This window comes from Anopheles darlingi, chromosome 2 (genome assembly GCF_943734745.1).
Source record: "Anopheles darlingi chromosome 2, idAnoDarlMG_H_01, whole genome shotgun sequence".
Classification (NCBI taxonomy): Eukaryota; Metazoa; Arthropoda; class Insecta; order Diptera; family Culicidae; genus Anopheles; species Anopheles darlingi.
In genome coordinates this window covers 85,474,402-85,497,812 of record NC_064874.1, presented here as the reverse complement: position 1 = coordinate 85,497,812, position 23,411 = coordinate 85,474,402, and the positions used below count along the sequence as shown (strand labels likewise).

General features: G+C 52.8%; 1 protein-coding gene across 6 annotated transcripts in view; it reads left to right on the top strand.

Moving 5' to 3' along the window:
- The window catches only part of LOC125951527 (protein outspread), a 170,502-nt gene that overhangs the window by 134,782 nt on the left and 12,309 nt on the right, over window positions 1–23,411 (top strand). For 3 of the 6 annotated variants that reach the window (XM_049680423.1, XM_049680420.1, XM_049680426.1), the window contains exons 7-8: window positions 6,407–6,544; window positions 12,340–12,393. In XM_049680423.1, the coding sequence (XP_049536380.1) occupies window positions 6,407–6,544; window positions 12,340–12,393 (192 nt within the window). The remainder of the gene's footprint in view (window positions 1–6,406; window positions 6,545–12,339; window positions 12,394–23,411) is intronic. The other 3 variants (XM_049680421.1, XM_049680425.1, XM_049680424.1) reach the window with 3 other exon arrangements.

The window sequence follows — 23,411 nt, the reverse complement described above, 5'->3', positions numbered from 1 at the left end:
GGACATGTTGCCTGTTGCTGCTGTTGGATGAGCAAATTGCTCTCATCATCAAGCTCATCATCAGAGCTCGGTTTCGATTCTGCTACAAATTTCAACTATTCCAACCATTTCGGTGCTTCACTCCCCCTTCGACTTTGACAAAACAACCGAAATCGAGATCGGGAGATGCTCCAAAACACCAAAAGTGCGGCCACGGCATATGAATAATGCATCGCGGCCACTTCCGCGGCTGTCAGCTGCCTGATTGTCGATGCATGCCACGATGCATACCTTCTGTTCGATCTGCTCGTTGCCGTTGGTTCCGAACCAAACGAACCAAACGAACCAAAACACGGCTCATCAGCCGCGATCAGGGCCGAGATGCTGATATCTCAATATTTTTGGTTTTTTAGAAGCGCAACCGCTTAAACCCCATTCCATTTTCCCGAGCCTGATTTGGCACTCAATTCTCTGAATAATGCAACGCGCAGACGATATAAATCATCTGCCAATCTTGGAGTCGATAAACTCGTTTAGAACGAACGCTGCTCTCTCGTTAGAAGTCCTGGCACAGGATGCAAAAGCAGGAACAACGCGAAATCGGCGAAAAGTATTTGCCATTCCGCAGCAACAGATCCCGTGGTTCCTTCCCTTTTTTTGGGAAGGAGAGGAAGACCACCAATCGATCGCCGATAAATTCCCTCGGGGCGCATCCAATCGATCGATGGTTTCGCCGCACGCAATTCACTTTCATCCGCAGCAGCATCAGCTCTTCGTTAGGAAGGGCGATCTGTGTGTGTGTTCAGTCTGGTGCCAGAAACGTTTTTGCTCCACCACTGAGGTGGGGTGGGGGCTGTAAATCATCACTCTGCGCGCTTTTCAGACGCTCCAATCCAATCGCCGATCACCGGGATCGATCGAAGAAGAAGCAAAAATTGAGAGGAAAAAATGCCAGATCCAATTACCTGTTTTTTTTTCTAAGAAAACTTACTTTTTTCGACCAATTTGGGGATTTTAATTTATGAATCCCGATCGCAAACAATAGGAAAAGGAGCTTAAGTTGAAGAATTGGTAAAGGATCGCACCGCCAGACCAGTTCTCTTAACGCCACTCCGTCTTTCGCGCAAAGTGTTGCAACCGCAAGCGAACACCTCGCGTCGAGGCCACCTGAATGAAACACATGTTCACGCGTGCGACGAAACAAACCGGCAGTCGAAGGAGAGGGGAAGGTAGGTTGTAGTTCCCCCCTTCGGCGAGTCTCACTTTTTAAAAATCCGTTCGCAACCTTTAAACACACCGCGCGACCACCGTTGTGGCTGGTTTGCAATTAAAAATCCTTCGCCATCGCATCGGTTGCAATTATAAATGGCCGATTATCGACGCAGACACCGGCGACACCGGCGCGTCAGAAACTTTTGTTTTCGTTTTGGGAAGGTCTACGCCACCGAATCCGTGCCGCCGAAGCCGAAGGATGACCGGTTCGCGGTTCAGGTCCATTATGAGAAGGATCCGGGCGCTACCGGGGGGCGCTAACAGCCTTTCCCTTCGCTAGCCTCTAGTACAAGTCCGGTCCTGGCGAGGACACGACGCACCACCATCCTTTTATGGTTTCTAGTGGCACCTCTCCATCTCCCTCTCTCCCTTTCTCTCTTTTTGGCCAAAATCAGGTGGATTTGAAGGAAAACTAGCTTGTTTCGAGAATGGCCACCGCGAGTATCCGAGACGAGAAAGGATTGTTACCCGGTTTGGCACAGACGGCCAACATGTCGGCATGTTGTTCGAGAGGCGCATAAGGCACCCCCGGGTCCGCCGGTGAAAACAACAATGTATGTCGTCAATGGTGCACGCTTCAAACACTTTCTTCGCGCGAGGAAAAGGTCGTCCCCGGGGACTGTCCCGGGGAGCGCAGCATGTATCACGCAGAATCTCGCGATCGTATCGTCGTCGCTGCTGCTGAGTGTCGTGTCGGTGAACAAACATTCTTTTGGTGGCAACTCGTGTGTGCAACACCACCACCACCGTCATCGTCGTGCCTTATGTGCTATAGTGACATTTGCTTCCAGGAAGCGCCTCTAGCGGGCACGTAAAGATGACGACAGCATTCCTCGCCTTGGGGTGCACCGTAGCACCGTGCACGGTCCGCGTTAAAGGGTGCAACCAGAAGATGTTCCAGAAAACACACACACACACAAACATATGCACACCACCATAATACCTACATTGGCACCGGCCTCTCGATCGTTACTCGGTGTCTCGGTCTCTGGCGGCATCGTGTTCCGCACGCGAGGAAGAAGAAAGTGCATGACATCTTTGACACTGCATGCTGTCGCGCAAAACACACGTCGTACCACCACCGGGGAGGACGGGTAGACCGGGGTGGAGGGGGAGGCCTCTCCGCACGAGCACGAGACAAAGATGATAAATTAGCTTTTAATGAAGGCTGTTGTGTGCAGTGCGCGCGCGTCGCCGTCGCCGCCACAAACCTGTTCGCCATTATGAACCGAATGCCGAGTGGCCGAAAAATGAAGAAACTTTCCTTGCCGTGGGTCGCTCGGCCCGGTCCAGCCCGGCATCAGGCATTAGGATGAGAGGCGCATAAGCCGCCACTTCTTATGCTATGAGTCCGGAGTCTGTGCCGCGCACACAGCACCACCGTTCGACCTCTCTGCGCGCGACGACGACACGACGCAACCGAACACAATTCAGCGCGGTCAGCGACCTCACCTCCGCCGTGCCGGGGGTGCCCGGGGGTGCCGGGGAGAATGCCCCCCCCCCCCCACCGCGCACCACACGTTGGCCACGAATTATGAAAGTGAAAACTTGTCGCGCCCGGTTCGGTGTGTGTTGTGCTGCTGCATGCTGCACATTGCGTCGTGGCGACGGACTGTCTTGCATGCTGGCTGGCTGGCCGGCTGGCGTCGGATACCAGCATGATCCCCATGGATGGTGCCGTGGCCACAAAGGTGGCATTCGTTACCGCACACCACCACCACCAGCACCGCGAGCACCACGACCGCGCGCGAATCGCGTTCGCGATGATCTTTTGCCGACTGCCTTTTATTTATTCGCGATTTCGGGAACGGGGGAGCGAAGGGAGCGGGCGGGGATTGGATTCTGATTAGTACGAAATTGCCAAAAGATGGCAAGATAAATCGATAACACGGCCGAACGGTCGAACGGACAGGCCACAGACAGGCCAGCCAGACAGACAGACAGACAGAGTGTCTGGTGCGATCTGTGCGATCCAGGGGCGGGGCGGGGAGGGGGTAACATGAGAATCGACGAGGGATGCGTGTCCGATGTTTGCATGAATTTCGTTTTCTTTTCGTTTTTTTTTTCGGATAGCATTTGAAATCGAACGCGTTCCGTTTCGCGTTTTTTTGCGGTTTGCATTCGAGGATTGTTGTTTTGCACGAAGAAGCTACAAAAAAGGATGCTGCAAAAGGAAGTTGGTGGGGTGCTAATCCGCCTCCTGCTCCACTCCGATACCAGTGTGTGTGTGTGTGTGTGTGTGGGTAACTGATTGCCACGTTTAACCTTGCGAGCAGACCGAGAAGGCAAATTAATTTATCTCCGACTCTCCCCTCGACAGGCCTTTTTTATGTTCGATAAATGAATGCTCACTGCTTCGCTGCTTTGTTTATCAGATGCATTACAATTACCACCACCACCACCACCGGCAGGAGCATCACGCCACAAATTGATTCCCAGACGCCGAGAACGTTTTCCTGTCGATTCACCCCGCGGAGGACGACCTTTTGGGGCCGGGCGCGCGCGCGCGATGGAAACGAAATCCTTTATTAATTGCAACCAATTTTTCCTGTCGCACCCGAGCGAGCATTATCGCTGCCGGCAGTCCCGGCAGTCATGTGCAGCAGCATCATGTTGTCCTCGTCGTCGCCGTCGTGCTGCGCCGATACATTGTTGCACGCCATGAGTTGCCCCGGAGGCCCCCCGGGGTCGATCGATGAGGAATCTCGGTACCCGTGGGACGCGAACACCCGCTTCTGCCTACCTTCTCGCTTCGAGTTTTGATAAGTTTCGCGTGTAATTATAATTTACAAAGTCACACCAACAAGGCAGCTGGCAGGGTGCGAGAAATGGCCACCGCCGAGGCACACCAACATCGAAGGGGATGAATGAATCGAAAATCTCAGCAAAACCGACGATATGATACCAACCTTATTGGCTTCGCGATTAATATTCCCCATTTCTCTCACTCTAGTGCGTGTGTGTGTGTGTGTGTCGACAATTCTTCTATTTGTGTGTTTGGTTTTGCGGTGTGCGGCTGGCGATCGCGATCGTTCGTTCGTTCGTTTTTTTTTTGTTTTATTTTTATGCAATCACACACGAACCCGGACACTACAATGTTGCAGAGCATTGCATCTAGCTGCTGCTGCTGCTGTTGCTGTTGCTACTCCTCCGGTACAGGGCATTGGATTGCGCGCAAAGAAACGACCTCCGTGGGTTCTCTTACTCCCTCGTCCCCTTCCCGAGATTCATGATGCAGATGATCGGTGCAGAGGGCCACCTAGCCCGACACCACCAGACGCCCGACGAGTGACTCTGTGGTGCGCCGCATTCGATTGCAACGCTCATTTATCAATTGTATGATAATTGCACCGAACCCCATCAGGTCGAGGGTGTGGTAGGTAGTAGTGGGGGGAGGGGAAGACAGAGAGACCGGTTTGGGGGCGTTGTGGCGAAATACAAGCCGACGACCGGGTGGTGTGTGACTCCGAGTGGAGTGGAGCCCTCCTCTTTGCACTCTCCGAGGTGGGCCCCACGTCCGATCCGCGTGTGTGATCATAATTTCTGCAACATTCTCGCCATCCGCCGGCACCATTTGCCGGCAGCAGCAGCAGCAGTAGGAAGGAATCTGCTCGCAGCAGACACTCGAGCAATGGTGGCTTTCGGGGTACACCAAACCCCCGATCTCGCTTGATGGGCAGCTAGCAGCAGCAGCTGCAGCAGCAACTCGCGGATGGAATTTCCACATTTTCATTATGTTTGGACATTGCGAATGACAGCGCAAGCGTCGGAAAGGCCAGAGGCGTACGTGTAACCGTAGGCTAAACCGGGAGCATCATCTACGGCAACTTGGCATCATCAAGAACGGAACGGATGCTGCTGACGACGACTCTAAGAATAGAGAAGTTGCGGCGCTCTTGTGCCTTGGTGCATCTGATTTATGGCACTTCCTTCTGGCACCTTCTGTCCCTTCAAGTACACACACACACACACCTGAACGTTACGTCCGTTGCGCTGCTGTATTATTACCTTTAATTGGAACTAGATCAGAGCGTCATCTCTCGGCGTCTCGTCTTCGGGTAAAGGGATCGATTTAGACAATAAATACTTTATGACACTCTTCCTTTCGAATCGCTTGCGCCCCTACCATTACGATTAAATTCAATTGCGGGGCCCGTGCCCGGTGCTAAAGTGTTGAAAGTGTTCGTCGCGTTTGTAAAATGAAATACGACAGTTTTCCCGGTCGCTGATCAGATATTCTCGCGCACCGATCGAACCGTCACCCAGCGGGTCGTTCGGGCGTTAATTATGCAGCAGCAGCAGCACTCTTGGTGCTGGACTGGCTGACTAGCTGGCAGTGTGGCCATTGAAACGTCGGGCAAATGGTACGGGGGCTGAAATCATGGCGTTCGGTTCGCTTAAGTGATCTGGTTACGCGAGGTTCTCCTACAAAGTTGATAACGATCCTATCTCCGCCCTATCTCGGTCCGGGCTGTAGTGCAGCCGGCAACAAACGGCCCGAGACCCACAACCTGGAGATGGGACCATTATTAACAGCTCAATAAAAACCGATCTGTTCGGCGGGGCCAGAGTTCCGGGAGGCAACCGGACAAGGCGCGTTAACCGCACCAAATGGTTCGATGCTTTTAGCGTCAATGATGATGATGATGGTGATGATAGTAGTAGTAGCAGTAGTAGTGGTAACTGCTGTGCTCAGTGACAAGAGTTCAATTTGCATTTTACTTTGTAAATACAAACAGGCGACGATGACGACGAGGACAAGCAAATGGCACGCGAGTTCGCTTCATATTTTAAAATATTATTTCTCTCTCTCTCTTCCTTTCTCTTTCTCTCTCTCTCTCTCTCTCCCTCCTGCACCCTCACTCCTGCTCACGAATCACGCTTCACCACCAACCACCCGTTTTGTTTCCACCGTTGCTTCCATGTGCTGGGTGGTGTTTGTGCACGGAACTCGTCACCACGTGACGACGTGACCCTATCCTGAATCACTCCCGATCATTCCTTCTCCTGCAACCCGAATCCCTATCCCCTTCCTGGTGTGCACGATTTCATGTTCGCATGTGTGTGTGTGTGTGTGTATGTGGCATGGGGTATGTGTACTGCATGATATCGATCCACACACCACCATCAACACCACTGCGTTGATTGACACCAGCAGTGTACAACGAATCGCAATCGATTTCGACCAAAAACACTCCGCCGACGAGAGACAAGCTGGCGCAGCTCGATAGTGGCAAGGCCGCGACGCGACTCCGGACCCGCCATCGATCATCGCTGGACGTCAGTGACACAGGTAAGAGAGCAAGATGCTTGTTTTGCTTTTCCGTATTATTATCCAATTGTAATATTGCACTTGCAACCAATACGCTAAAGGTACTAAGCACGTCCTAAAGGTTCCAGATAACACTAGCTAGATAAGAATGGGTTAATAACATGGGTACTATACTGGCATGCAATCGATACTCATCTTCCTCTTAATGCATATCACCTCTACTCACTTCACTTGCACCTGATCGGATCTACGAGGATCTTCCGATCGTGTCTTATGGTTCCATCCAACATCATCGACATGACCTTGGTAAAGACACTTTTCACTAACTTTTATGACCCCCCGGACCCATCCCCGGACGATCAATTAAGCATGCAAAACCACTCCGAGTGCGTTACAGATAAGACACTCAGCCAGACACTTGACGGCTTTGCGAACTCGTACTTCTTCGGGTCATTGACGACAACGAGGACGACCTCTGAGACTCCTCCTGGTGTACCATGGTGTCCTCATAACTAGGGACCGGGATTTGCTCATAACTAGGGACCGGGATTCTGGCGGTGGTGTGCTGCCGGTGCTGATCAGGTGTGCCTCCATGAACATGCTTTCAATTAAGGAAAGCCGATCATTTCGCTTCGCACCGCAAGCGACACCAGATACAATCTAGCGATCGCGCGCCATGCCCACGCAACACGCCGATCCGGCCACGGACTCCCTGGCGCGACGATCCCAGGTGGTGTTGCCCCGTTCCCCCCTGCCTCTCCCTTCCACCCTATGCTGCGTGTATGTTTTAATTTGAGTAGCGCTGAGATGCTAGAAATCGATTAAAGTTCGCGATCGCCAAGCCACGGGCGAAGAGGTATATGTCCTGTCCACGGTAGCCTGCAGTGCGCGTGTGTGCGCGTGTGTGTGTGTGTGTGTGTGTGTAATAGATCTCTCTCCTGTCCTGCGGGGAGTCCAGCTCAAGGTTAAACGGTGTCTGCACAGGATGGACGAAGATGAATGATTTCGCTTCCGCACCGCTGGGCGAACCTCTTCCCTCGGACTTGTTAGGTTCTTAGTCGCCGCGTGTACACACACACACACACACACACGTGTTGCAGCTCTTTTGATGATGATACGGAGCGCGCGGCTAACCGCAGTGCCCGCAAGGAACCACTGGAATGTGCTCGCTCGACGCAAAGGACGTCTATGATGAACCGACGCCACCGCCGCCTCAGCCGCCGCCGGTCGCTCCAGGGGACAATCGATGAACGTGCGCCTCGGCTAATAAAATCTTATAGCAGATCCGACCCGTCGTCGTCGTCGTCGTCCTCCCGAGAAACCGCAGATCCGAGAATGTTGCCCCAGGTTGAACACGACGTTCTTCTTCTTCTTCACGGCCGGCTTCCTCCCTTTCGCGCCACCATCAAACGAGATCTCTCGATCGTTGCCTCATCGAGCGGCGCGCGAAAATTTGCGAAGCCACACAAGGATCCGAGGAGGCCCCCGGGGCCGGGATGATACGTTGTCCTCTCCTCCTCCTCCTCCTCCATTCTTTCCCTCCCTCCCTTCCTCCCTAGCGCTGGCTCTACTTTACTATCGCTAGCCGGTAATTACGATGAAAATTTAATTAAAATTAATGAATTTTATAAATAATACACCTTATTGGCACGCATCTCGCGATCGCGATCGATCCGGCGGCGATGGCGGCCGCGGTGGCGCTCGGTACATCCTGTAATACCCTTCCCCTGGCGCGGGTTTCACGGACCCGACCCGAGGATGTGATCGCGTTTCTCGATCGATCTTGCGCGTCGCTTGTGTAATACTTGTGTGTGTGTGTGTGTGTGCGAAAGGAGAAATTCAGCCCCCGGGCATGCGACGATCGAAGGGGGGATCTGGTTGTGATCCCCGGCGATCGTGTCGCCCATCGGTGCGTGTAAGGTGCCATTTTCATACCACCTTGAGTCACCGGCGTTGTTATGGCACGGAACGTGCATCCAACTTCAGGTTTCCAACTTTCTCGTACCCTCGACGACGACGACAACGACGAAGACGACATTAAACTCGTTCGCCTCTCGGCCTCAGCCTCAGCCTCGGCCTCGGCCACTCTCGGGCTAATCATTTTCGATTATCGCTGATGAGCAGCAGCACAAGCTGCTTGTGCTTGGCTTGTGCTTGGCAGGCAGAGCAGAGAGCCCGTTCCTCCTGAGCGCTTTGATTGATCGTACGGTGACAGCGTCACCGCACACTTGGGAGTGCCGTGAGTTTTGATCACATGCCCGTTGATGGCGGGACTTGATTAGAAATGCGTTGCCCCCTCCTCGTCGTGCCCTTAACAAGTATACGCCGGTCTCGTAATGACGGTAATTTTTATGATTATTTTTATGAGTTCATTCTGCGATATTTGTTCGCGCTGCACCGGAAATGTCGCCATTAACACACACAGGGCTGAGGCAGGCAACTTTCTATTCGCACAACTCACTGTCCTCACTGACATTGTATTGAGGGGAAACACCATAGCATCCGCATCTTCGTGAATGCGAGCAGAAACTTTGTTTTAAAAGGATAAAGGAGCCATAAAACGATGGATTACCACGACGGTGTTGGTGGATTACATACACGGCCCGCCATAGTGCCCGATGGCGCTTCATTGGCTCAATCACGACGACGACGACTCGTCCGCGATCGATCGCGTGGAAAATGAAGACATAAAATCATATTCATTTCACACACGATCCCGACTGGGGACGAAGCGAATTGGCAACGATTCCGGCACTCGGCATCATCATTATCCCACGGATCGGATCGTGAACACGTACGAACGTACGTTGCGTTGCGTTGCGTACCGTGATTGTATGTTAAATTAATAGATCAGCATTAAGGACTCGTCACGGACAACGGAGGCGGTGGCGTCGGTGGCGGCGATCGACGAAATGTGATCCATTCTTCTGCCGCGCCCCGACGGCCCCGTAAACCACCGACAGACACCGAGCAGACGGCGGGCGATGACAGCGAAACTACAGTCAATTTGATTGAGAGCTGATGAAGAGGACGATAAGCGACCGACCGTGAAGCACTGCAGCATGCGGCTCCGTTGCATCGCGTCAATCGCGGCGTGGTGGTGCTGCAAGAGGATCTCCACTCTACGGTGTGCGGCGCGTCGCTGCTGCATCGATGACCTTTCCCTTCCCGAGGAGGGCCTCGGCTTTTGCACGACTTTTGCTCCGTTCTTGCGCAGCGTTGGCGCGCAAAACGTTCTATGCGCGCCGCGATCGATGCGCCGTGATTTGATATCATGCAGAGTGTCGGCCAGAGGGCTCTCGCTCTCTGTTTGTTAACACGATCTAGATCTGAAGATCGGTGTTGCTGCTGCTGCTGTTGCTGCCGTTGTTGCTGAGTGCTTTCGGTGGCTGCGCTGCTCAACTCAGCAGTCCCTTAAAGCGTAAACAATTTCTCATCCGCCAGGACAATGACAAATGGATTTGTTTATCCAACAGCCAGCCAGCTAGCCAGCCAACCGCGGTGCTGGTGATTGTATGTGCAACATTGTCGAGTGTGTAAGGAGTGTGTATGTACCAGTTTTTTTTGTACGAGATCGAGGAGCATCAGATCCTCTTGTATAAAAATGATATTCCCTTCTTTCCTCGCTTGTCGCTGAGAGGAGGAGTCTCATCGAGTACCAAAAACAACTAGAATAGTTCTAGCAACAACAACCACAACAGGATTAGCACCCATTATTGGCATTCTCGGTGCTGCGTGAAAAAAAAATGATTAAGAAAATAATAAACCAAATGACCACATTCATCATCACGATCGGCGGCGGTAAATGCTCCGGAGCCATTTTTCATACGCCATTCCCGCCATCCGCGCATTGTTCGCAACCGAACGGTACCGGTGCTGTGCTTCTCCAGCTGCACGAGCCTCACGAGTGCGCGATCGATCCTCGACACAATAGCTGCTGGTGTCTGCGTGCCATTACCTGTTTTTTTTGCGGCCCCTTGCTCCTAACCATCGATGATAAACCGCCCCTATAATGAGGCCGCTGATGAGAGCTTGTTTGCATACTATGCTCCGCTGTTGCTGTTGCTGCTGCTGATAGACTCCACTACCTCACACCAGCATAAGAATTTCGCCAACAGGCGAAAAGAAAATTCATCATCCAACGCACAGACACACGTGACTGTGTGTATGTGTGTACGCGTCGTTCGTTCGAGTGGATAACGAACGCATGATGCGCATGGAGCAGGTTCGTCGCTTATATCTAGCCTTGAATCGATTGAAGTCTTTCGTTTCGCCCCCAGGCGGAATCGCACGAGCGCTAGGAATTCCAAGCGGATCGTGCTCATGCTTATGCTCTTATGCTTTTCTCACGCGCATTCGCATCCATCCAACCATCCATCCCCGGGACCCCCGGGACACATCTCCGGGAGGTCGTTGATCGATAAATAATTTCACTTTCATTTCTGCTGCGTTTCGCGCGTCTATCGTCGCTCCCCGGCCAAGGCGCTACAATCTAAACACGAGCGACCGTTTCTATGATTCGCTTCGTTCGTCGTCGCTTCGAAACCGAAAAATCGATCGAGCGATAAACGTTCGCGATTCGATTGATGGCGTCCACATGGAGACACACATACGTCGTCATCAGCATCGTCGTGGTCACACGATGGGAACTTTCATCGAGCGTCACACGCGCCGCGTCTTCGCATATGCATGGTGCGAACGCCATTTGGTTACTCCAGCGACATCGGTTTCCCTTTCGATTAACAACGACCATGGGACCACGACACGAACCACTACGCCACTGCGGACAAAAGGAATTGACATTCTCATTCAGCTCATTTTTGGGTTCCCCACCGGCCTGCCAGTGGAACCTGCCGAGCGGAAGCCAGTCCCCTCGCGCCGTTTCAACCTCCCACCTCCCTCCGCCGGCGACTTTCTTCTTGAATCGTGTTCGATTACTTATCAACCACTGGCCAATGGGACACCGGGTTGCCAGTAGCCCTCACTTCCCTCGTTCCTACCGCCAAAAAAGGGGGGAAAGAAAGCACTTTTATGTTTCCGCACCGGGGCCCTCCGTCCGTTTCGTCGTAATTCGGATGTTTGTGCGCCGCGGTGCCTCGGACACACAATTTCGGAGATTAATGGCTTCCGAACGATGTTTTCGTTTCCCTACAATGTATGCGTCGCGACGTATGCTCCGCGCGCGCGCCTCCACTGGCTCCTGGCCATGCGGTTTCGCGTTCCTCGTTCGATTCGATCGCATTTAATGCGCGGCGGTCGCAACGAATTAATCAAGCCCAGGGGAGGGGGTTGGTTGTGCTGAAGAAAATAGTCACAGGGACACACACACAATCACACACAGACGCAGACAACCCGTGAAACAGTGTTTTATCGCCAAGCTGGAAGCTGGTTGGAGGGGGCTCCACCGGATGGACCCTGACGACGGCTGGGAATGGAAGCGTTTTACTCAAATTATGGTATATGGTTATGTAAATGTCGATCGTTTCCAGTAGACGAGTGACAGAGTATGAGAGAGAGAAAGAGAGAGGGAGAGAGAGACGAGGACGCGACACGGTAAGCGGAGGAAATTGGTGAGAGCTCCTTTCACTAAAATCCCGATTGTTTCATTAAGCTTTTAATGTACTAATTAACAAGTCACGCAAGTCCATTCCTGCTGCTGCTACAGCTGCTGCTGTTGCTGTTGCTGCTGTTGCTGATGTTAATGCGTTCGATAGCCAACCGATAGCGAGTAATGCGATCATTAATGCTGCGACTGCGAGTGCTTTAATAAATGTTTAACGTTTCCTTTATCCCGTTTTGTTTCCGTCTACTTTCAGGTGAGCAGGACGATATTGATTCTGGCATTGATTCCCATATCGAATCGGGAGCAGGTAAGCGCACGCCCGACACACACACACACACATAGTATCCCAGGGATAAGCATATCGGAGATCGCACATCGGTTCGACAGTGTTCGACAGCATGATTTACCGATTTCGTAACGTTCATTACGAATTGAACTCATGCGCGTGGAGGGAGAAAAAAGAGGAGGGACGTAGGAAAGGAGGAAATATGCCAAACATGCACGAGTGGGTCATAAAATTACTCGTGAAACGGGCTGGAATTACCATTCACCTCCGACAAAACCTCGGCTACAACAACTAGGCAACAACATTACATTGCGTCCCGTCCCCAGAGTTGCCATCCCCAGCTCCAGCTAGCTCTGGCGAGCCTTTAATTAGTTTCCCTGCCTTTAAAGGAGAGGGCGAGCAGGGGGGGACATCGATCCGTGGCTTTGGCCACGGATTACCCCCTTCCCCTCTTTGGTGGCAAATGATTGCCCTCCTAAGATTGCGCCATCTCTGCGCAATCGGCGTCCTCGGCGGTGGCGACGAACGGACGGGCGGGCGGATGTTGTATGCAATTCCCTTTGCACCGGCCCATGCTATGCCAGACCATGCCGGGAGTACTAATGCTACCGATTTTTCCGATCACCGACAAATGAGGGCTCGTGTCCTCATGGGTGGGGTGTAGGTGCAGTGTGGTGGCGGTTGCACCACCCCCTTCAAGACACACACAGACACACCGCCAATCATCGCCACGCTCTAGACGATCGAGTCGCGACGGAGCGCGTAGTGTTTATACGCCGTTTGGCTAATGATGGTGACCAGCTGGGGGCTCCCAGCTGTGCATCGATGCCAATGTTTGTTGCCATATGGCCCTACACACACACGCGTGCGCGCGATCGTACTGTGTACCGGATGCACCCAGGAAGCGGAGTGGAGGCGCAAAATAGAAATAAATGAAACAAACTTCATGCAGCGTGCGGCGTGCGAGGAAAGAGAGAGAGAGAGGTAGAGAGGGAGAACGGTTTCGCTATTCGCTTTTAATTGCACAATATATTCACCCGTTTATTATTTTAATCCAATACTTTACGGACGCTAATCACATACTTAAGCAAGGGACACCGCATGCATGCATACATGCATGCATACCGGTCGATCCGGGCTAGCGGTCCACGACTCCAGCACCAGAGTCACCTGCCACGGCAGCCAACCTGAAGCCAGCACCTGAAGGGATGCTGAAATGCGGTCACACAGGAAAGGAAGCTGGTGGTGGTGATGACTGGTGGTGGGATGGGCTCGATCGGTCCGATGCATTTGGTCGTGATGGTTCTGCGCTGCGTCATGAGTCGTCATATTTGTGTGCAATCGGATCGTGCCAATGGATTTACCAAGGACAAATGCCAACACAGCAGAGAACGCCTTGCTTCATCTTGGCCTCTTGGCATCTTGGCATCGGTTATGTATGAATCGGAATAAGCAATTGTTGCCTAGCACATTGGCACACTCGGATAGTCAAGCGTGGATAAGCAATCAATAATCAATCGTAGCACACACACACGCGCGCGATCGAATTGCGATCGGGCAACAGGGCCTGACAGTTGATTGCCTGACAGCCATTCAGCTACATCCGGCGGACGGGCGTGAAGGGTTCGCTCGTTGTTCATTATTTAATTAAACATCCTGCCTTAATCTCGGTCTTCGATTCGCAATCGTCAAACCAATCGCCAGCGAATGGGGTGTGCATGTTGTAGATCTCGCATTATCACCTACCCTAGGTGACGATCACACACACACACACACACGCACGCACATTGCCCCTCGGTACACACACGACAAACACTCAATTAAATATCGACGAATTGTGATTGCGACCGGTTGATAAGAAGCCCGAACCACCGAAGGTGATCCACCCGGGGAGGGGGCGCAGAAATGGGCCTCGCAATGCAATGATTAATAACTTTCACGCTCCTGAGACCTGTACGCGAGAGGCTCGTCGAGGATCGAAGCCTAGCGCCACCATTCGATGGATGGACTCCTAGCTGTCCGAAACTCCGACCCCGCGCGCGAGAGCGAAGGTGCAGCAGTTGTCGCTGTCCTTGATCTGTTTCGCGATTGATTTATGATGTGTGTGCGCGCCTGCGAGGTGCCTACGAGCGTGTGTTTCGTCCGTGTTCACACCGGACACAGGGCACATGTGTGTGACTGCGATGCTGCAAAGCGCAATGACACCAGCGTGCCAGCGTTCTGTTGCTGTCTCTGAGCTTTAAGCAATAAAGCGCAGACACGGCTCCGGATTTGGTACGAAGGCACCTTACCGGAGCGCCGCCGGTGCCTGGGAGTTTATTTTTGATAAATTACCCACAGACACACACACACATGGGCTGGACGATTAGCGTGACACGATTTGTTCAAATGGCGAAACACTTTCGGTCGTCGGTTCGCCGCAAAGTACCTGCTAAACGGCGTCCAGTAACGTGATCGCATCAGTGCTGATCGTCTACAAACAAAACTCAATACATTGTTTCACGTTTACCCCCCGTTCGCTCGCTAAATTATTAGTCACACCGCATTTATGTGGTACGCCATTTTGTTGATGAAATGAAATTATGGCAATTATTGGACCACGACTCCTCCACTACAGCAAATTGGTATTTACGGCGACGGCGATGGCGACGATGATGATGATGATGATGATGATGATGGGCTGTGATAATGGAAGGAACCGATCGGTATCCTTTTTTGATTGCACTTTCCAATCGCAACACACGCTTTGATACGCTTTGATTACGCAAACTGTAACGCATCGCCGTCCCGCAGGAATCGACACCTAATCCGGAGCTAATGGCGCGGCATACATCGCCACGGCGGTACCACAGGAGTGAAGGCATCGGATGGCCTAAAAGCATCCAGCCATGAGCGTCCTACTCCATGCAACGTGCGGCTTAACTCATGTGTGTGTGTGTGTGTGCAACGGTGTGTGCCCTTAATGGCGAATCATTTCCGCGAACATGTTTATTGATCATTGCGATCGATCGTCCGGAGCCGGTACGACCGATGGTGACCTACCTAGGTCATCACCACATATACACTGCGGACACGACGGACGGAATGTAAGACCGGGCGGTCGCTACATGACCAGCACAGACCCGGCACAGGCGCAATGCAACAGTATCTGCAACAATGTTGCAACGAAGCCAAGAAGGTTCGTTGCTGTCCGGTCCCGCGCGACTCTCGCCGTCTTGTCCGGAGGTCCGGTCTTAAGCGGAATGTTGTGCATGTCGACATTAACACGCCCGGTGTGTGCCACAATGCAAATCGATGCCATCGGGGCCAACGACGATCAGAGATGTACTCGCTACAGTCCGAGCAGTTAAATGACTTTTGGCACTCTCTTCTTCGTGTTGTGTTAAAGACAGCGATCCAGCTTTTAACCCCCCGGCCGATAATCGGAAGTCAAAACGGTTATTGCCATCAAGGGGGAAGGGGAAGGGAGGGGCGCTAAAGCAAACAACGAAGGGCACTTAGCCGTTGCGTTGCGACAGTTCACGTCGGACAAAAGTGACAAGCTAACAACGCGAGGTCAGTTTATCTAAACTGACAGGATTATTATTACCATTACATCATCTCGTGGTGTGGCGTGCGTGCTCTGGTACGTCAACTCACAGCCAGCGCGGTAATTGTCACGGCGACACTTATCTCCTGGAGGTGTGCCACTGGCCACAGTCGATGGATGCAACACCAATAACAACTAGACAATGAGCTAAACATGGTCGTCGTCGTCGTAGCAGTAGTACACAAACCTGCAAACAACCCACTTCCTTCGAGCCGATGGTGGAGGCATGGCATGACGCAAGCCAACCAAGAACTTATTGCGGAATGATGATGGAGCACTGCAGACCAGCGCTGGAGTTGCAGTGCAACGACGGCGGCGTCGTCTCACAGCATCTTCTTATTTCAAGAAGAATCGACTCCGGCACCGATCCGATCCGAATCGCAGCCAATTAAAAGTCAATTCATAAAAATGCAAATTTGTATGCCGCCCGTTCCGCCCCTGGTGCTTGGTGACACTGCGCCAGTGTGTGTCACACACACAGACCTTTTGCCGGTAATACCTTCGGGAACGGGCGGATGATGGAAGTCTTACCGGGGAATGGAAGGCGCGATCTACGGATCTTAATTGGTATCTCCTCCGCGATCTCGTCTATGCGATCGCATCATTGGACACACACACACACATACATAGTTCAATTAATATTTATGGTCCCGCTGGAACGCTCGGTAATGCGCGATCAAGTCGCGCGACAGGCCCTGGATTAGTGATCCCCTTAGCAATGGAGGGATGAAGGAGGACAACAACAACAAACAAACACTAATTTAAATGTACAAGCCTATGGGCATATCCTCACACACACACACACACACACACACACACACACACACACACACACACACACACACACAAGCACGGGCACACGGACGGACACAAGTACCAATATCAAACGACGTTCCGCGCGCGGGGGTCAACCAACCGCTCAGGTTCAAGAGTTCTGGTTCGCTATAAATCACGCTCTGCTTCATCTGGCCCAACGAACCGCGTGGTGTCCTAGCTGCAGTTGCTGCTGCTGGTGCTGCAACGCTGCACGGCGATCATTATCGCAAAATTGCATATGCTCCACACGTTCCCCAAAGCCACCGCCGCATCGTCGTCGTCGTCGTGGTCGTCGTCGAGAACCATCAGCAGTGGGAACGTAGGTGGTGGTGTGCCTCTCCTGGTAGGTTAATGTGGGTGCGCGTCCACCAGCCAGAGACCTGTGTGTCAGGATCAGGCAATCGTTCGGCCAGTCGGTTGGTCGGTTGGTTGCGTAGAATTTATTAATCCCGAACAGCAAAAGCACCGGACCCCAATGACCACTGTGAAGACCGCCCAGAACCTAGCTGGTGCAGCCTGGCACCTACACCACCACCACTGGTACGGAATGCCGTCCATACGACTGGTCTGTAATGGTGGACCAGCCAGCCAGCCAGCTAGCCAGATCGATAAATCAATCACAGATTTTATTACATCTTTCGATGCGCATTAACCCCACCGGAGTCAAGTAGAGTTCTGTGGTGAGAAGGGCGGGAGTGGGTTTAAGGCAGCAGCAAGGGGAGATTTAACAGCCGGATATTGGATTCAAAAAATGTGGACAAAAGTGCACTTACAGATCGCAGATACCACGGAGGCACCGGTGTCGTGGTGTATGGAGCGGTGTATCTACAACACTCCCGATCTCGCGATCAGCGCCAAGATCAGCGCCAAGGTGTGAGGTGTGCGAGTAGTAGTTAAAAGGTAGTAGATCATGTTGCCACCCGTGCAACAGGTGTTAAAGTTTAGGTGCCCGGTTACTGTCATAACTTTCACCCCCCCCTTCCCGGACACCGGATGCCTCGGATGCAGGAACTCGTTCATCGATTCGATGTCTCGCGACTCTGTCGATGTCCCGGCGATGGCGAAGTATAGATTTCACCGCCAGACCAGACCAACCCAAAGGCATTCGAAAGGGGGGAACGTGTAAAGCTGGCTGGCTGGTCAATATTTGTGGTCACTGCCCACCACCACCAGCACTGGGAGTCGCGAACCGCCGCTGCCACTGCCGTAGAGAAGCGGATAACTTATCATTATCTCCGAGCTCCGAAGTCCCCGGACCGGACGGACAGAAACCGACAATTTCGAAACATGGAACGCGCCCTGGAAATGTGAGACTTGTCATAATCCGTACCACGAACCACCACCGACCCGGGGGGAAGGGCGAAGGATCATCTCCCATCGGCCGCGCGTAGAATCGTAGATGGAAATTCTCACGAGCGCAATCGAATCGCAATCTGATCTCAATTCCTCCTCCCTCTCCACACACACACACACACACACACACACACACACGGTGAGCTTCCCAACCGGCAGCAGTATTGGCGTGTGTGTGTGTGCGTGGTGTTGTGTGTCTGATCGCACGATCACGCCACGGATCTGTTCTGACTCCTCTTTAGGTCTCTGTCTCTCTGTCTCTCGCTCCGGGAAGTGCTCCATCATAGCGCAGGATGAGGTGCTGGCTGCTCTAGAACCTCGTCTTCTCTCTTTCCTCTTCCTCTTCCTCTTCTCTTCCTCTTCCGCTACCAGCCACCAACACCAAGACCCCAAGTACCGCGGGCTCCATAAATTATAACAAATATTCATGTTGTTAGCTGTTGCTGCTGGGAGGGAGGGAGGGAGGGAGGATTCCCGCAGCTTCGACGCTCCTCACCACAGGAGCAGCAACCGACACACACACGCACACACACACGCACGAGCGCACGCCGCAGCGCTAGCTCGCAGCGATCGTCCAACTCACCACGCCATAATTTCGAGATCCATTCTTTTATCCTCTCGCCAGCCCTGAGTGGCCTGACCACCTACCGGTTCGGTTGCCACTCGGTTTCGAAAATCCGTAGATCCTGTGCCGGGTGCCGGGTCGTCGGGATCCGGGTTCCGGTGGCGTAGGATGATGTGATTCCATTATCGCTGCGCTGGTCTCCCGAGACCCGAGACGGTGGAAATGATATGAGTGATGCATAAATAATTACACTCACCGAGCGAGCGAGCGAGCGAGACTCCCTACGGGGGACGGAGGGACGGCCATGGTCATGGTTATAGTGTAGTCTGGTTCTAGCAGTCCGCGGTCCCCGTCCCTGATGATGATCACGCCAGACGCCAGACGATAATTGGGGCTTCGCTTGTTTTCGAGAGTTCAACTGGGACATACTGTCTCCCTTCGAGCTGCTGCTGCTCCGTAGGCCTCGTTCACTAGAACTGTGTTCGTGAAGCTTCTCCAGTGATAAGAACGGATGTTGCTACTGGCGCTGCAGTTGTCTCTCTTTCTCTCTGTTGTTTCACGCTGCGCGGTAGTCCGGACAACAATTACACGGACGAGCCGCCAGTCGAGCGGCACCTAGTCTATGGCGCCTAGGAGAAATGTGGTAATCGACTCTAGTTAGCGGGACCGCGGAACGTTCTTTCCACTCGCCTCTCTCGTGTTCACGTTCTCGACGAGGGAACCGCTAATCAGCCCGGCAGTGCAATTTGCATTAAACTGCTGGAAGCTCCCGGTAATATGATCAAATTAAAGTCAAGTCCAGCACCCTCTGCGTGCGTGTGGTGCATGTCAATCGAAAGGATCGCTCGCTCGCTCGCTGAAGTCACGAAGATGCTTCCACTGCGGGAAGGCGAACGAAACTAATACTTTCCATGATTCACACGATCGATCGTTGGTTCCATTTTTAGTTGGTTGGTTAATGCTGGGGCAAAAGGTCAGGGACGCACAACCTGCACCTCGTCACCTCGCAGGCAGCGCGACTCAAGCGACCAAGTCTCAAGGACACACGACAGCCAGCCAGCCAGGCAGTCAACTGGCAAGAGGCACACTGCACGCAGTGACACTTGCAGTCTAGAACACTACTGCTGCTAGATGGCTCGAGGCACGAGTGAAGTCGAGAGCTCTCGACTATTTGTCGCTCGACGCGATCGTGTCCAAAAATAGTTCCCCAGAGGCGTCCCGCGTGCGCGCGAGGTGCGAGGGTAATGATTTAATTCCGCGCGCCTCCACAATCGTCCGCACGATCATCGTGGCACGATCCGATCAGATCCAAACCGAGCGAACGAGAGAGAGCGAGAACATGATGTTCAATGTGGCATCGAACACCAGTGTGCTACTTCGTGTCATTCGGGCAGCACCACCACCACCACCCTAGCGAACCGAGCTGGAGTCGATCGCGATCGCCACATTAGGGGTTTTGAAGGTTGAAGGTCTGATCTACTTTGACGGACAGATCCATCGGACCTGCCTTGCCGGTGCCAGTGCACGATGCGAGAACCCTCGAAGCAAATGCCTTATGCAATCGCGATATTTGCGCAGATCAAGTGATGTCGATGGAGTTGCATGCATGTCGTCGGCCCTTCGACCCCTTGCGCCGGGACCATTAAACCCGATGCCGATGCATTTACAGCCTGTTTATGCTCACTTAAAATTTGCAAACCTACACCAATAAAAACGCACGCTGTGCCAATCGGTGGTCCTTAACGACGAAGGGGGCCAATAAATAAAAGAAAGGAAAAGATCCGCGATCCACCGCACGCGAACCCGCGAGATGATCCTCAATCCAGTGGCCATCTTCTTGTGGTCATCTTCCCCCGACCTTAGGGAGCATCCGAGTTGTCGCCGCAACCGTCACCGAACGTCAATTACTGGCGCAACGCAAAGTCAACGATCGATACGCGCATGTTTGTGTGTGTGTGTCTGTGGAGCGTTCATTTGTTAAAGTAGCTGCGCATAGTGTAGGCTCGTAAAATGCTCGTAAAAATGGTGAACTTTAACCAGTGGCGACGACGCGGGGGTATTGCGGCGACGGAGCAATTGTCCTCCTCGTCCCGGTCGAGGCGGCATGGAAGCCAAAGCGAGCTTTTAACTACCTCATTATCGGGTCTGCCGAAGCCCGATGCCGGGCTGTTTATTGTAAAGATTATACTCTCCGTGTATTCCCTGTGGTCCCCGTGAAGATCGGCTTATGCATCGATCCGCCAGGTGACTAGTGGTGGTTGTAGTGGTGGTTCTAATTGAGCAAAGGGGAAGGGAGCGAATCTTTGTCCTTTTCGCGAATAATTTGATTCATCGCCACCGTATCTTAATAACCGTCCCATGATTTACGGCCTCGCACGCTAATGACGTACAGCATTGGCCGCCGCATGCTGCAGAGGGGGGCCTTCTGTTTGTTCTAAATAATAAAACCAGAATGCACTCCATGGTCGAATGGTCCACGGTAGCTGACGCCGACGTGCTGAGATCATCAGACGAAAATTCGATCATTAAGATGCTGCACCGAGGGAGATCACGATATGATTGCTCCCCGGACCGGACCGGACTGGACTGGACCGGAACCACCACCACCGGTCGATCCGGAGCGGAAATTAGTGACTTATTTACTTTAGTTAATACATCTCTACCTCTACTACGACGACGACGGGAGCTCGCGTCCTAATAAAGCCGGCGTAACAAGTGTCCCTCATCAAGCCACGCCACGGTTCACCTCGGTGATTGCATTGGTTGGCAGGTCGTAGCAAGTGGTCATGGCGCGCTCGGACTGGTCGTGATTTTAGTGGAGCAAGCGCCACCGCACCGCACCGCTCCGGGCATCATTAATCCCGTGGAAGCTACGGCTCCGGCTACAGCTACTCACGAAGAAGCCACGATCACTCCCAATGACCGATGGTGGTGGTTGGTGGCCTTGCTCAGGGTCGAAAGCGAGTTCGAAACCCGCCGCCTGTGACGTTGATAATGAGCCCTTCATCCTCCGCTCCTCAACCCACGGGCCCGGAGGCAGCTAATGAGTGTCTGGAGAGCCTCGTCGTCCTCGATTGATGTGGTGCTCCGTGTGCCGCGTGCCTCGATGCCAGGGCCCCGAAGTGTGGTTGATGAGTTGTGGTCAATCGCTGCGCAGAGCGCAATGATACAGAAAGGACACCATCTCGGACCTCGGCTGGTGTCTAGACGGGGAAGCCACACCGTCAGAGATCGTGTCATTACGCGGTTGTTAATGTGGTGGCCTCGCGCGCCATGGTCCATCCCTCATCGGAGGGCGACAATTTCGAGCAGCTTCGAGTAATGGAAAAATAATAATAAAAAAAAGCCAAGCTTAACCAAGTGACCACCGAGCGGTAAATGGCCCGGTATATGCACGATGTTGCGACCGGATCGCTGCTGGTGCTCCAGCGACCACGGAAGAGCCGGAAAATCGAACCGAAACCCGCTCGATTATGTTCTGCATATTTTAAACGCAAAATGGTTCTTTTTGTTGTTTTACCACAATTTATGGTTCATTAAGGCACCTCCTTAAGCATGTTAAAGAATCCCTTTTTCATTATTCTTTTTAAGCGTCTTGATCGTAATTGACAATCCGATCGCTTACGTGGCGCGTCGTAAGGTTAAAGGATTTTTTTCATTTTTCATTTGAATATGGCCATTCCCAATTCGAACCGTAATACAACTCAATTACAATCTCGGTTTCGCCCCGGGATTTATTACCTCACCAGGAGCCAAAGCCAAAGGGAATGGCCATATTATAAGAGGAGGGGAAGGAGGAGGAGTGCGCCTCTAATGTGGGTTGCTATGATCACGCCTTAATGTTGGATCAGTTCTGCATGTTTTAGTGGAATTCGTGCAAGGCCAAAAATCCATTTCAGTCCGCCACTTTCACACTTTCAACACCGGAGCAGCACCGGAGCAGCAGTGGCCAACCCTTCTAACCCTCAACGCACTCCCCAGCGCTCCATTGTGGGGTCCATAAATAACTCTCTGGTTTATTCTGAGCCCCCCACGAACCATTTTCTAGCGTTTTTATTGCCGATATTGCCTCCGATCCTTTCCGCTTAATTCGCGTGACGCGACGCCCGGGGAAGGTAGTTGCGACCCTGGTGGAGTGTTTGTTGCTCCGTTGTTGAAGCGCAGCCACCGCATCACACAAAACCGTGGCTTATCGGTATTGAGGTGAAGCATGAAATGATTGAGATCACCGCGATCACGCGTCATGGGGCGGCAAATTCACACACACCGCACCCCCAATTGGTACTTTCGGCAATGGGCAAGGGGCCCATTTCATAACCACAACCGCCCATACCGATCTCTCGCTCGCTCGATGCTCCATTTCGCTTCACTGCTCAGCTCTGCTTTTCGGGCTGTGAACTGAATCGAATCGATCTGCCCGGCCGATTGTGCTTTAAGCGAACCACACCCGCGATGCCGCCGCGTCGAAAAGGTGTCGAAAGTGACGTCGCCGCAGCATGTGAGCGTACGGTGTAACCTCACGATCGTGATCGTGATGACGCGCGCGCTCCCGCGAAGCCGTTACATGTGCGCAGATGTCAGTTGCCCTTCGAATCGATCGAGAATCGATCGATCGAACGAATCCGGGCGCTACAAGAAGTGCCAAAGCCCCTCCTTCCCCCCCGGGGGCTTATGCGATGCTGCTTTATGCTGCTGCGAAGGAATGTTTTCGAGGAT